The sequence below is a fragment of the Somniosus microcephalus genome, chromosome 11 (genome assembly GCF_052327205.1).
Source record: "Somniosus microcephalus isolate GS21.2 chromosome 11, FLI_Smic_1.0, whole genome shotgun sequence".
NCBI lineage: Eukaryota > Metazoa > Chordata > Chondrichthyes > Squaliformes > Somniosidae > Somniosus > Somniosus microcephalus.
In genome coordinates, this window is record NC_140997.1 from 175,867,797 (window position 1) to 175,882,127 (window position 14,331).

The following is a 14,331-nucleotide window of genomic DNA, read 5'->3' on the forward strand; positions in this document are numbered from 1 at the left end:
CTCCCTCCTCCTCACCTCTCCTTTCCCTCCTCCCTTCTCTCCTCTCCCTCCTCTCCCTCCTCCTCACCTCTCCCTCCTCCTCTCCCTCCTCCTCGCCTCTCCTTTCCCTCCTCCCTTCTCTCCTCTCCCTCCTCTCCCCCTCTCCCTCCTCCTCGCCTCTCCCTCCCCTCTTCCCTTCTCTCCTCTCCCTCCTCTCCTCTCTCTCCTCTTCTCCTTCGCCTCTCCCTCCTCCCTCCTCTCCCTCCCCTCCTCCCTTCTCTCCTCTCCCTCCTCTCCCCTCTCCACCCTTCTCTCCTGTCCCCTCCTCCCTTCTCTCCTGTCCCCTCCTCCCTTCTCTCATGTCCCTTCCCTCCTCCTCTCCCTCCCTTCCTCCCTCCTCTCCTTCTCCTCCCCATACCAGATCTCCCTCCTCCCTTCCTTCCTCTTCTCTCCCTCCCGCGCAGTTCGCTCCTGGCCGGCGCGCATTCGCTCTCCGCATGCTCTGTGTTGTCAGCCACACTCGGGAGTTGCCGGCGCCAGAGACCAGCGGCGGGAGAGCGGGGCTCCCACACACTGAACATCGCTGACAGGACTGCGGGGGCCGGGCAGGTAGGGCCGGACAGCCGGGGATAACTGTCTCAAGGCGCTGCTGCCTCCGGTACACTGCGTCCTGCACTCATTTACTCTGGTTGTCTTTTGTTATTTTTGCAAATTGGAGTTTTTTAGTCGAGAAGTACCGATTTTAAATGTCCTGTTCGTTGCTGACTTTTTGGAATGATTCTTTGATATCTTAACTATGTAATGGTTGGAGTGAAACATCCCAGTGGAGAAACAGCACAATATTTGCTTTCTTGTTGACAGTCAGTGAGTGACAGCTACCATTAATGTTCTGGATCTCTTGGGGTTGAGTTTATATACATCTTTGAATAGGGAAATGTAAATAACGGGTTTGACAGTGAATTGAGGGATATTCAGTATTGTAAACAGTAAGATCGTATTTTTCACAAGTACACTTAAGAATAACTCCCATATTCAACTTATAAAGTTACCATAGCGCTTACAATCAATCACTGTGGCATGGATGCTCTATTAACTCAATTTTAGTTCTTAACATAAAGAGAAGGGTTTTGTTGAATGTAAATAAAAGTTATGGGACCCAGGAAATATTTATGCAAATTAACTTTTAGTTCTGTTTAATAAAGTGAAGGAACCTTAGCATTGAACACCCAATGAAGCTTAACGCGTTTTATTTTAATTAACTGCTGCTTTTGTAGATGTCTGAATCTGCGATGGATGGAGAGGGATCAATCCTCCCAGAAAACCATGACAGTCACGCAGAGAATTGCTCCTTGTTCAGTAACGGTAAGTTTTCACAATGACCCAGGTTACAGAAATGCTGCTGAATTTTGCATGGAAGTGTAAATGTGTGAAATTAATCCACGCTATTTATATTTTAAGTTTTAAAAGCTAGGAAAAAAATATGGGAGCAAGTGTGCATGTTGATCCTGTTGGATAAACAAGTGATTTGTCACAGTGTTGGGTTATCATGAATGGATATTTTACACCAGTTTTCTTTTGAATATTGATATATATTGGAACAGTAACATTTATGCTATGAGCAAGATTTGCATTAATTGAACAATTTACAGGTTATTTGCCTTTTACTACTTTATACTTTTGAAAGAACGTTAATGTTTGTAGAATTCATATAAGAAGGAAGAAGGAAATTCTACAGAAACCTATACACTATATATCAATGTTTTCAGACAAGCAAATACTACTATATTATTCACATATGGTAAGTTCAATATATGTTAGTTTTTTTACATTTGCTTTAGCAGTAAATCCTATAAATCAATTTTTTTTTATAAGTTACATGTATAGAACAAATATGTAGGTGTGGCCTATATACCAGATAGTAATAAAGGGCAGGAACAGTAAAAACAACATACGTCAGAATGGTATGAGTGGTTGCCTAATAATATATTTTTTAGAAACAGCATAATGGCAGTAATATTCTTTGTAAACACTACCATATACTACGTAAAGAGAAATGCAGCCATCCACAAACTGGGCACCACAATTACAGAATTAATGTTTGCAACCATTGGAGTTTTGTTCATTCACTTTCTAGAAATGTACATGTGTATTTTTGCAATAAGAAAATATAAATATGAAAAAAAACTTTGTTGTGAATTCAGTTTAATCTTTTTTAAGTAAATGCAACTGGTTTTAATTGATATGAAGATTTTTTTAACTATAGCTAATTGTGTATCTCATCAATTTGAATTATTTATTATTAAGGCCAGTGGCTTGCAGTTTTCCTAGATAAGTGGGAAGAATCACAGGCCACAATCCCCAAAGCATTGGCAAACATCCTGGAATCTAATGCATTAAAAATAGAATTTGGCTTATTCAGTCATCATAAACCAGTTGCCCTGCTCATCATTCATACAACTTATTAGTTTTTGTATATGGAAAGCTTAATTTGTCATTTCTGATATATCATTTGTGATTATTTTTAAAATGAGCATACTGTGTAGTTTAATATGCAAAAAAGTAATAGCATGGGGAAATTACATATTGTATAATCATTCGTTATACCCAGAAAGCCATTAATGGCCCTGAGCACAATGCTGTGGCAGACATGGATAGAATGGGATTTTATTTCATGAACATCCAGCTAGTATGTGACAGCCAACACAAACTAATGCAACTTTCCTGGGTGCTCATTGTTCAAAGGAAAATAAGAGAGGAAGGTTGGCTGATTGGAGAACTCGAGAACTGACTGCAGCTATGATCCATGACAATTTTGGCCCATCAATGTACAGCAGCAGCACACAATTAAACAAGACTTGGATGATGACAAGGATTCTCATTAAGAACTTGATTAAGATCTGAAGTACAGTTCTGATATTTTGAACTGATCCAGTGGGCATTGTAGTACTGCAGTAACAACTTGCACTTAAATAGTGACTTTATATGGGAGGACTGGGGGTGTTATGGCAAGGAAGGCAGTGGGATACGAGGGTGCTGAGGTAGCTGACCATGTAGTCTCTATTTTGGAGATGAAAAAATCAGTGAACTCCTTGTTTCTGGCATAAGAGGTGAGAATGGAAGGGGCGGGAGGCCAAATGAGGTGGTCTGTAGTGAAGAAAAGGAAATTGGGGTGGCCTTTGCTCTGCAGTTTGATCCTTGGGCACAGAGAGGGAGCTATTGCTTGAGCCAAGCTATGGATGACCAAGCTAGTCAATCAAACCGACATTATAGTACTACCCTCACAGAGTTTCCAAAATTAGTACTGAATGCTGCATGTTGCACAGTTCAATCTACAAAGACACCGACCTCTGTAAGATGAAGAATATTCATAAGTCATGGCCAATCAGAGGCTGAAACTGAAGATGAGAAAACAGTTGTAGAACATCTTGTGCAGACTGGTGTGGCACTCAATTAGAACTGGGACCGTCCATTAAGTCAAGCAAAAAAGGCGTGATTGCAGAAGTGCTTATTTCCCAAAGCCTCCTAGCTTTACTGTCACAGTTTTTCCTTGTTTTGTTTTGATTGCTAGTGGTCTTGTCCTGGTTTCTGCTTAGCCCAGTATAATATACTATTGAAATATATGCTGATAGGGCTAGATAAAGTAGAGTGGGAGGAGGCTCGTGTGGAGCATAAACACCAGTTGGACTGAATAATCTATTTCTGTGCTGTAAATTCTATGGGGGAGGGGAAGAATTTGGTATTGCCCCATTTGGGGTGCAATTATCGGTCGGGTGCAAAGTTTAGCGCCTGACACTAATTATTGCTTCCGACTGCAAACTTGGCTTCTATCGCCCCTGGAGGTGATTGGAGCACTTAATCAGGCACTACACACTTCTCTTAAGGCGCTAATGCCGAGGAGTGAGACACTAACTCAGAGCGCTGGTGAAGCTCGTGATGTCAGTCAGCAATGGAACACAGACACACTGGCGCCGGCCAGTTCTTAAAGGGGAGAATTGATCTTGCTCTCCATCCACACCCTGCTCATTGCAGCCTTGAATCTTGGCCTGGAGAGACCTGTACATCAAATCTGCTGGAAAGAACAACGGAGAGGCCCAGGGAAAGAGCTCAGAATGCAGCCCCCATAGTCTCTTCTAAATCGATTCAAGGAAGGTCAAATCAAAATGAACCTGCAAAGTGCAGCTCAGTACCCAAAACTCCTTTACACAGCATTGAATCTCTCCAGAAGTCTCTCTCTCTTTCAGAATGCGCAGTGCAAAAATGTTGCTGACAAAACAAGTCAGGAAGCAGTCGCCTTTAAATAGCGCTCCCCCAGTCCCTTCCCGACTGCAAAACGTTCCCCTCAACCTGTCGGTGCTAGCGGCAGGCGGTAAGGCAGGGGGCGCCACTCAATATCTGGTCCGGGGCGCTACTGGGGTGTTGCACGCTCAACAGACATCACGATCTGCGGGCGCAGGAGAGCGTACCGGTAATGTTTAGTGCCGTTGCAAAATGTCTCGTCAATTTCGCTAGTGGCGCAAACATCGTCACCCCAGGGCACTAGTTGCTTTGCAACCCATTAGCGCCCTCTTAGGGCATTAACAGGAGGCGAAAAGCAACCAAATTTTTTCCCCTATGTGTTTTAATGAACTCTCACTGGTGAGAAAGTTCAAATTATGGGGGTAAATTAGCATTCCTAGTACAGAGCTTCAAACAATGGAAGATCATATTGGGGGTTTGGATACAAAGGTTAGTGCGCCTGATTTGAAGCTCTGTGCTGGTAATGTTATATTGTGAAATTTACCCCTATATATATTGTGAAATTCATGGCAAGTATAGAGGCTGTTATAGGAGGCATAATAACAGTTTGTAAAGAATGAGTTAACTAGAATTTCCTGATTTTGGGGAAGAAATTCCTTTCGGCACAGGGTCCTTAAATAGTGTCTGGCAAATGATCCTGGAATGCAACATGTAAGTAATAAAGGAAAAGAACAGCCATGTACAGTGCCATTTGGAATATACTATCATGTATGTTTTAAATAGTTTGGTTCAATTTCTTGCCTTGCTGATGCCTAAATTATGCAGTATTGAAAGCTATCCATTGTCTCACTCAAAGCATTTTTGAAAGAAATGCATAAATTTCACAGAATTCTAGCCAGCAACTTCTGCAGTAAATGGATTAAGTAGCATTAAAACAAGAACAGACAGAAAGCACTTACTCTGCACTCTTCAGTAATGTTGGTAGAAAAGCAATGATGGCTGCTGTGGCAGTTAGATGTTCATAAATGCTAACTTCTAGCTCTATCTTATGATTCTTTATGTCACTAATCTCCAAATGAAAATTTCAGTTTGTAAAATATCAGTGTTTAAGATTAAAATATATATGTTGGTAAATCTATTTTATCTGCTTGATTAATGGAAAAGACAGCAAGAGTTGACTAAGTGTTGAGCAGTAGAAACTACTTATAATGCATTTACTTATAACAGGAAATCCTTTATAGTGAAGTTATTGCCATGTACAAACATTTTCCTACTGTTTTACCAAGGAAAATTCCTTAAAACAAAAATAGCTAAGACAAAATATCACCTATTAAATGCCAACTGACATATTCCAAAGGTGCTTTCATGTCCGATATAATATTGCTGCTCTCAAATACTTAGAGATGCCAGATTTTCTCCAGTGGATGGTTTGTATGTTTAGTTTGGATAAGCTGGTAACCATACCACATGTCACTTTCTCCAGACCGTAGAGGCAACAGCAAAGTGCTGTCAAATAATGAAAAATAAAGTAATCCTTGTTTAACAATTTTTACATATAAAACAGTGATGTCTGTAGCTACAGTGATTTCATTATCAGTGGTTTACACTGTAAAAGTACCTTTTCAATTAAGTACAATACTTAACTTGTACGGGGTGCAGAAATTCCCACAGAAGAATTACCATCATGCATGATGAATAAAGAAGTGTAGAGGACAGTCACAGAAGCTCTGATGATTGTTGACCAATGATGATGTAGTGATCACTAAGGTTTGTGAGTGGTGATGTGTAATACTGTGTAGTGCCTTTCACATACATTTACTAAACAATTGTGATATTATTGAAGCTGAAAAATAATTACAAATTGGTATAAACATGGAGTTTCAAATGGTTCTTTTTTGAGATTCTTGTTGCAGCAAGTCATTGTGATTAATGGAGTATTTTTTTTCTATATCCTTTAACAATATAACCTAGTATTATTTGTGTAAGATTCTAGCCTGGAGAAAATATTTACTGTTACCTATTTTAACGATAGTGAAATTAACACAATTATGAGAAAACATATTTACTAGTCCACCGTAAATAAAGAACAGAGGAAAGCTGATTTACTGACTTACATTTACAGACTCGACTATTCCAATGCTCGCCTGGCCGGCATCCCTTCTTCCATCCTCCAGCAAACTGAAGCTCATCCGTAACTCTGCTGCCCGTATCCTAACTCACACCAAGTCCAATTCGCCCATCACCCCTGTGCTTACTGACCTACATTGGCTCCTGATCCCCAAAAGTCTCGATTTAAAAAATGTCATCCTTGTTTCAAATCCTTCCATGGCCTCACCCCTCCCTGTCTCTGTAACCTCCTCCAGCCTTACAACCCTCTGAGAACTCTGCATTCCTCCAATTCTGGCCTCTTGTTCATCCCCCACTTCCTTCACCACACCATTGGTGGGCAGGCCTTCAGCTGTCTAGCTCCTAAGCTCTAGAATTCCCTCTCTAAATCTATCCACCTCTCTCTCCTCCTGTAAGACACTCCTTATAACCTACCTATTTGTCCAAGCTTTAGGTCACCTGTCCTAATGTCTCCTTCTTTGGCTCGGTGTGTTTTTATGTGATTAAGCTCCTGTGAAGTACCTTGGGATATTTTACTACGTTAAAGGCGCTATATAGTAGCAAGTTGTTGTGGTATTCAAATAGTTCACTTAATTTACAAAGACCATTTAGAAGGATTTATAGATTTAATGGGCTATAAATTTGTAGCTTTACCGCCGGCCGGTAAGGCCAGTTTGGGAAAAAATGACGGCCACCGCACTTCCGCCTGCTGCCAGCGGGTCCCGCGGCGGCCGCCATTTTCAGCAGGTCAGCAGCGCTGCCGTTGCCTACGCTCGCCAAAAGTATTGTAATTCGCCAGAGCGTGCAACACCAAATTGACGCCCGCTCTTCCATTTTGGATATCACCACTCCTCTTGCCGACCTCTCCAAAGCACGTCCGTGCGTGCAGCTGCTAAAAGCACTTCAGCAGCATAAACAGCGAAGAGGACGCTTCAAGTGACAAATGGAAGACAGCCAGGACTATTATCTCCACGTAGCAGTGTTTATATTAATCGCAAGCCTAGGGCTGGAGAGCTAACCCTTGAGATTTGAAGGTAGAGTTTCATTTTTTTTCCGGTGGTTTGCTTATTTGAAACTGTCCTGCCTGAGATTGTAATACTGAATGTAACAAATGGGAAGATGCAGAATATTGCAAGTGATTACTTCTGAGTGACTAGAAGAGTAAGCTTGAGGTTTGGAATAGGAATCACCTATGGATGTTCAATGTTTCGATCTCTGAAATCTGCAGTGTGAATTCAAATGTTTAAGTTATCAGATACGAGTACTCTGCCCTCACCATGGAATAGTAAAAAGCCCTCAGTTGTCAGACCTTCCTAAGCCAGTGACTAAAGTGACCTCAGCATATCAGTGAAATTATGACTACAGTGTAACGGTTTCAAAAACTACAAAGTGCTGGATTTGCTTGTTCCTACCCCATATCTTTTTCTTCCTGTTGCATGAAAATTTAAACAAGCATTTAAAATAAAGAGCTTGGCATAGTCTCTATGCTTTTAGAATGAGATGTGTGGGTAAAGCGATAGGGGCGAGTCCTTGAAAGCATTAAATGGGCCATCTTGGCTCAATGTAAAAAAAAATGAACTGTGGTCCCTATCAACAACACTGAATGCTGCATACCTTCTTCAGCACAATGAGAGGTACAGGTTTCCGATAATTAATTTGCTCCATTGTACACCCACACCCTCCCTCCTTCTCCGATCCCATATAACCTGATGTCCGATCAAACCACAGACGTCCCTGGCTCAGTCGACAGACTCCCCACAAATGCATAACCAATTTGCTGAACTCTTTTTCCACCTGTAGCAATTTTGCGAGATGGAGCCTGAGCTGATTTAAAAGATGACTTCCATAGATAGGTTCTGGAGCTTTGCTCATGTCACTTTGATGTGCTTTAAACAAGAGGGAGCTTTCTCCACAAAAGCTGAATGCAATGATGTAACATTGATTGGTGAGCGGGTGGTAAATTGTTGTAACAAATACGGCAACTATTTCTTACATGGCCTACAGGGTCACTCGTTTCTTCCTCTTTCTCCTTAACTGCGAGCGGGACACAGACGTGACCTTTGGCTCCTGAAAGAGTGCATTACACCACAAATTCTCCACACCGCTGATATTAGTAGCAGGCAGCACCAAAAAAGCAGTGGTGTCTGCACTCTCTCTGCAGGTAGCTGTTAGCCTTGGCCAGCGCTGTTACCAGCAGGTTTCTGGTGTACTGCAACTTCTAGGCCATTGGGCCATATCTCACCTGTCAGAAACATCCCAAAATCTTCACATTCATTACTTTGAATAGCAGTCACGGTTATTATTTAGGCAAATACAGCAGCCATTTACCTCACAGAAAGATCACACAAACAGCAATCAAATGAAGGGTGGGTTAATCTTTTATTAGTGGTTTTGATTGAAGGTATAACTATGGCAAGGACACTTGAGAAACTGCCTTGCTCTTTTTCAAAAATAGTGCCATAAGATCTTGAACGTTCACCTGAATAGGCAGATGAGGCCTTAGATTAACGTCTCCTTCAAAGGACAGCACCTCCAACAACACAGCACTCCCTCTGTGCTGCATCATCAGGGGTACAACCTTGTATTACACGCGCAAGGCCTGGATTTGGGTTTGAACCCATGACCACCTGGCTCAGAGGCAAGAGCACGACCAATTGAGCCCCGCTGGCGCTAATTTAGAAACTTATACCTGTGCATTGAGATTTTAAAGTCAGTGTGATTTTAAGACTATGCCTGTTTCCAAAAGTTAACTTCACAATAACTTTCATTGTTCATAATGCAATGTCATGCTAAAGTGCAAGATGTTTTCATGTGGTTCCCAACTTTCCCTTTACTGTAGAAAATCATTTTAGTTGAAATAATGGAATCCTGGAATGTTTTATTTCATCCTACAAAAATGCATATTGGCAGCGAAATATGCTCTGTCACAAGGCAGTGGAACATGGTTGGCATGTGAATTATACCATGTTGATTCTATTTATTTAAATCTAAGTTGTCCCTTCATGGCATGTGCAGAATAGAGGTCAGAAACTTTCTTGTAGGGTAGGGAGAAACTCTGAAGGGGAGGTACCTGGGACGTTCAAATAATATCTATCATCTGGCTGAACAGTAACATTGGCAGAGTCCTGCCAACAGTTTTTCTGCCCATCCACTTGGTGAATGCTGCAGGTGTAAAGAGTGGAACAATATTAATAATAACATAAAACACAATGAGAGGAAAGTAGCATAACAAGTGTTGTTGAGACATTAAATCAAATCAAACAATAGGTATTACAATTTAGTGTAATCCGTGTTATATTAAAAATCTTGTGTATGGCATGCACTTCCTGTCCAAAAAACTTTACTTCCTGTTGTCTCAGACAGTTTTATGTCAGTATTTCAAGGTCAACATTAATAGCAGCTATTCCCTATGTTCCTTTGTCAACAATGACCTATCGCAATGGCTTTTGGTCCAGCATTGCTTACGTAATTTTCCTCGGTCCTTTGGTGCCAGCACTGTGCCTTGGCCCCATAATGAACCTACTCTAAAATTTCTTGGCCCGACGCCCCATGCTTCAACCTCGCCCCCCACCCCCCCTGCCACCACCCCAATCCCAGCCCTGCTTTGAAATTTCTCAGCCCAACTCAAATTTTGTTCCACTGCTGCATCAGGCCCTGCGCTCCAGAATCCTATATATAATAAAAACTTATTCATCAATTAACCATGAGCATTGGCCAATTTATTTGTAGTAAGGAAAGCAATAACAGTCCTTGGCTTTATAAACAGAAGCATAGAGTACAAAAGCAAGAAAATTATGCTAAACCTTTAAGAATCACTGGTTAGGCCCCAGCTGGAGTACTGTGTCCAATTCTTTTAGAGGGCGCAGAGGAGATTTACTAGAATGATACCAGGGATGCTGGATGTCAGTTACGTGAAGAGACTAGAGAAGCTGGGATTGTTCTCCTTAGAGCAGAGAAGATTAAGAGGAGATTTAATGGAGGCGTTTAAAATCATAAAGGGTTTTGATAGAGTAAATAAGGAGAAACTGTTTCCAACAGCAGAAGGTTCGGTAACCAAAGGACACAGATTTAAGGATTTAGCAATGATTGGCTCTTAACTGCCCTCTGAAGTGGCACAGCAAGCCACTCAATTGAATCTAGGGTTGGGTAATAAATACAGGGCTTGTCAGAGACACCCACATCCCGAGAATGAATAAATAAAATCCAAATGACAAAGGCAATTCAGAACATAGATTTAAAGTACATCAGTAGAAAATTCTCCTTGAGCCCTTTAACAATTCACAATGTTGATTTAGCATTTTAAAATTGTAAATACAGATATTTCCATTTGAGTATAATATATTACTTTAGTTGTGATTACAATTAGATGGACAGATTGCAGTAGACATATAAGAGCAGAAAGAGCCATTTATTACTTTAATAGCACTGAAATTCAATCAGAATTGCTGGTATAAGAACAAGCTGTTGTGGATTATTGTAAACCGGATTAAATAGAAGCAAATTACACTGCATTTCTGTTTACAATGCTTTTAGACTGCAGTTAAATTGTGTGACTTTATATTTGATAACAGAAATGATTACCTAAATTGTAGTCACTAGATAATATAGAGATTTCAGAAATTCTTTATCCAGTGTATTTATATGATGAAAATATTTACAGTGGAAAGCACCTTTTGTAGAAAATTTAGGACATTTGTTCCTGGTTTACATTTGGGTATAAATATTTGCCCAGTTAGAGTGCACAGAGGACAATCAAGTGCAGAGGATTGCCTGTAATAGAAACTGCCCAATTTCCCATCCATTTAAAGTATAATCGTATGTGTCTGATTTGTCCTCTGCACTCTGTCCAGGCGGCTACTTACACCCAAGTACAAAAGAGGAAAATTTGTCCCAATTACTTTTCTTAAACCTAATCCTAAATGTAGGTATTTGGTTTTTTTTTTTAATCGAGAAAACAAGGCAGCAACACCAGCAAAGTGGGAAAAAAAAATGAGAAGATGAAGTAAATCAGAAAGTAGTGGCTAGGTGACAGTAAACTTGGGTTTTAAAAGGCTGAAGATTGTAGAAGGAAGACAAGAGGGCCACAGCTTAAAGCCCTGGGAAACAATGGGTTATAGTAGGAAATAATGCAAATCCTGATTTGAACACATTGGAAATATAGGGAGTAGAAAGCATTTCTAGAACAGTGTATTTCGAGAAAGACAAGAAAGGTTGTAATTGAGGGAAGTTGGAAGCTTGAGGTGAGCAATTGAACAACAAACTTTTTCTTCAACAAAAGCAAAATACTGCGGATGACGGAAATCTGAAATAAAAACAGAAAATGATGGCAATACTCAGCAGATCAGGCAGCAAACAGACATTTCAGGTCGATGACCTTTCGGCAGAACTGGCAAAAGTTAGAGATGTAAAAGGTTTTAATCAACTGCCGAGGCAGGGAAAGGCGGGGAGGGGAAGAAAGAACAAAAGGGAAGGTCTGTGTCCGAGTTTTGGAGCTTGAGGAGTGGCTGGCGGCAATTGCAGTGCGTTCGGGAGTCTGAGAGTTTCCTGGATCGTATGTTCCAGGAGGTAGTCACCCCACTGCCACAGAAGGTGCAGGAGGTGAGGGAATGGGTGACCACCAGACAGAGTGGGAGGAAGGCACAGGTAGTGTAGGAATCCCCCAAGCCAGTGGCACTTGCTAACTGGTTTTTAGTTTTGAATACCAGGGAGGGTGACGACTCCTTGGAGGAATGCAGTAAGAATCAAACCCCCGCTACTGATGGAGGTTTGACTGCACACAGGGGAGAAAAAAAAGAGTAGAAATGCAGTAGTCATAGGGGATTCAATAGTTAGGGGCATATACAGGCATTTCTGTAACCGCAAACATGATTCCCGAATGGTATGTTGCCTCCCTGGTGCCAGTGTAAAGGATATCACCGAGTGGGTGTAGGACATTCTACAAGGGAAAGGGGAACAGCCAGAAGTCGTGGTCCATATTGGAACCAATGACATAGGTAAAAAAAAGTGTTGAGGTCCTTCAGGCAGAGTTTCAGCAGCTAGGAAAATTATTAAAAGAAGGACCTCAAAGGTAGTAATCTCAGGATTACTCCCAGTGCCACATGCTAGTGAGTTTAGAAACAGGAAGATAGTGCAAGTAAATGCGTGGCTGGAGAAGTGGAGCAGGAGGGAGGGTTTCAGATTCTTGGGGCATTGGGACTGGTTCTTGGGGAAAGGGCACCTGTACAAGATGGACGGGTTGCACGTGAACACAGCTGGGACCAATGCTCTCGCTGAGAGGTTAACTAGTACCGTTAGGGAGGTTTAAACTAATTTGGCAGGGTGAGGGGAACCAGAAAATAGTAGAAAGGAGCAGCAATGCGACCAGAGACCAGGGAGATATAAACAGCAGTAAAATTAGAAATATTTCAAAAATTGCAGAGACCAGATTGAGGAAAATAGCAAAAATAACAAAGTAGGTATCAAATTGTATGTACATCAATATCTGTAGCGTAACTAAAAAGGTTGGTGTACTGCAGGCACAAGTTGCGACATGGGATTATGACGTGGTTGCATTAACGGAGACATGGTTCAAACAAGGCCAGGAATGGGTTCTCAATATTCCTGGTTGTAGGGTGTTTTTGCGTGCCCCGTGTTTCTATGACTCTCCCTTGAGTCGACCCGTACCACAAAAACTCCCCGGTTTGGGTTGTTTCCCTTGGACGGCAGGAGCTTATGCCAATAGTCCCTGCCCAGCCCGTCGATTAGCGGGTAATCCCACAGAGAGAGAGAGAGAGACCAAGGCCAGATAGGTCTTCTCCTATGCCCGGTGTGCAGCGTCGCCAGCGGGATTACTGTGCAACCCGGCCGTGACCGGATGCCACCTGGTTGGTCTTCCGAATTATATCGTGAAACACAAGCCCCACAACCCCCAAGTTCGGACCCAAGGAGTTACTATGGATAGATTATAAATGATTCAGACAAAACGAAACGGTTCCGGTTGGTCAAAGATCGATTCCTTTTATTACACTCACAAAAATGACAATCCCTACTCCTCTCGCCTACGGCAGAACGAGTAGGTGACCATGGACACTAGCTTATAACTTTAGGCTAAAATACCCACCTTATTGGTTACGCCAAACCAACCCCTTCCCAGAATCTAAGCCTAGATAATGGAAAAACCCTTCTAACTAAACCCCTCTCCCGGTTTGGTCAGAACCCACACTTGGAAGCCTCCTCACACACACACCCGTGCTAGCCTGTATCTTGGACACTTGCAGTTCCTCAGCAGCAAAACATGCGGGCGGTCCTGGGGATTTCTAGAGGTATATGCTGGATATAATTACCAGCCCTTGTCGTTGATACACGCGGTCCCGGCTCCGTTTGACTTCAGAGACAAAACCGTGCCTAACAGAGGCATGCGATGAGGCCTAGAGAGTTACGTTCAGGCGGTACAGTGAGGCACTCACTTCGAGCGTTTCTGGAGAGTTGACGAATGCATGGTTATGCAGAGAACCCCCATTACAGATGGTAGAGAAAATCAGGCAAGCAACAGCCAAAAAGCAAGCCCTGCATAATGTGGTAAACCACTGTATTGTATATTGCCACCTCTGGGTGGCGCTGTGTATGGAGGCATGCCTCAGCTGACTCCACCCACCACTGTGTGGGTTTCGTTCAGACTTGTTCAGTCACTCACGAAGAAGCATGGTCTCTTCTTAGCTAATAAAAGCCTTATTCATCTCTTCTTTCGACTCATCATCTCTTCTTCGACTCATCACCTTTTATGAAGTAATTGATAAGCGTATCAATTTTATTAGCTAAAAGTTAAATGGCGACACCTGAGGAGCAACAACAGCAACGGATACAGCAGACATTGCTGAGAGCCCTCAGACCACCACGCCTGGACCTCGACCCTCAAGATGTGGGTGCATCAGCCAAGTTTGAACACTGGCTGAGCTGCTTTGAATCCTTCCTCGCAATCTCACAGGTTACAGAGGAGGATCACAAACTGAAAATTTTGACCGCCCAGGTGAG

The 14,331-nt window shown here is 42.1% G+C and overlaps 1 protein-coding gene across 2 annotated transcripts in view; it reads left to right on the top strand.

Annotated features, from left to right (window-relative positions):
- Positions 1-254: 254 nt before the first annotated feature.
- Positions 255-14,331, top strand: part of LOC147110995 (uncharacterized) — a 147,804-nt gene continuing 133,727 nt past the window's right edge. The window contains exons 1-2 of one of the 2 annotated variants that reach the window (XR_015080026.1): positions 255-588; positions 1,254-1,341. Coding sequence is in view for 1 of the 2 variants with exons in the window: in XM_086001445.1 (XP_085857571.1) it covers positions 1,254-1,341 (88 nt within the window). In the remaining variant the exon portion in view is untranslated. The remainder of the gene's footprint in view (positions 589-1,253; positions 1,342-14,331) is intronic. The other variant, XM_086001445.1, reaches the window with a different exon arrangement.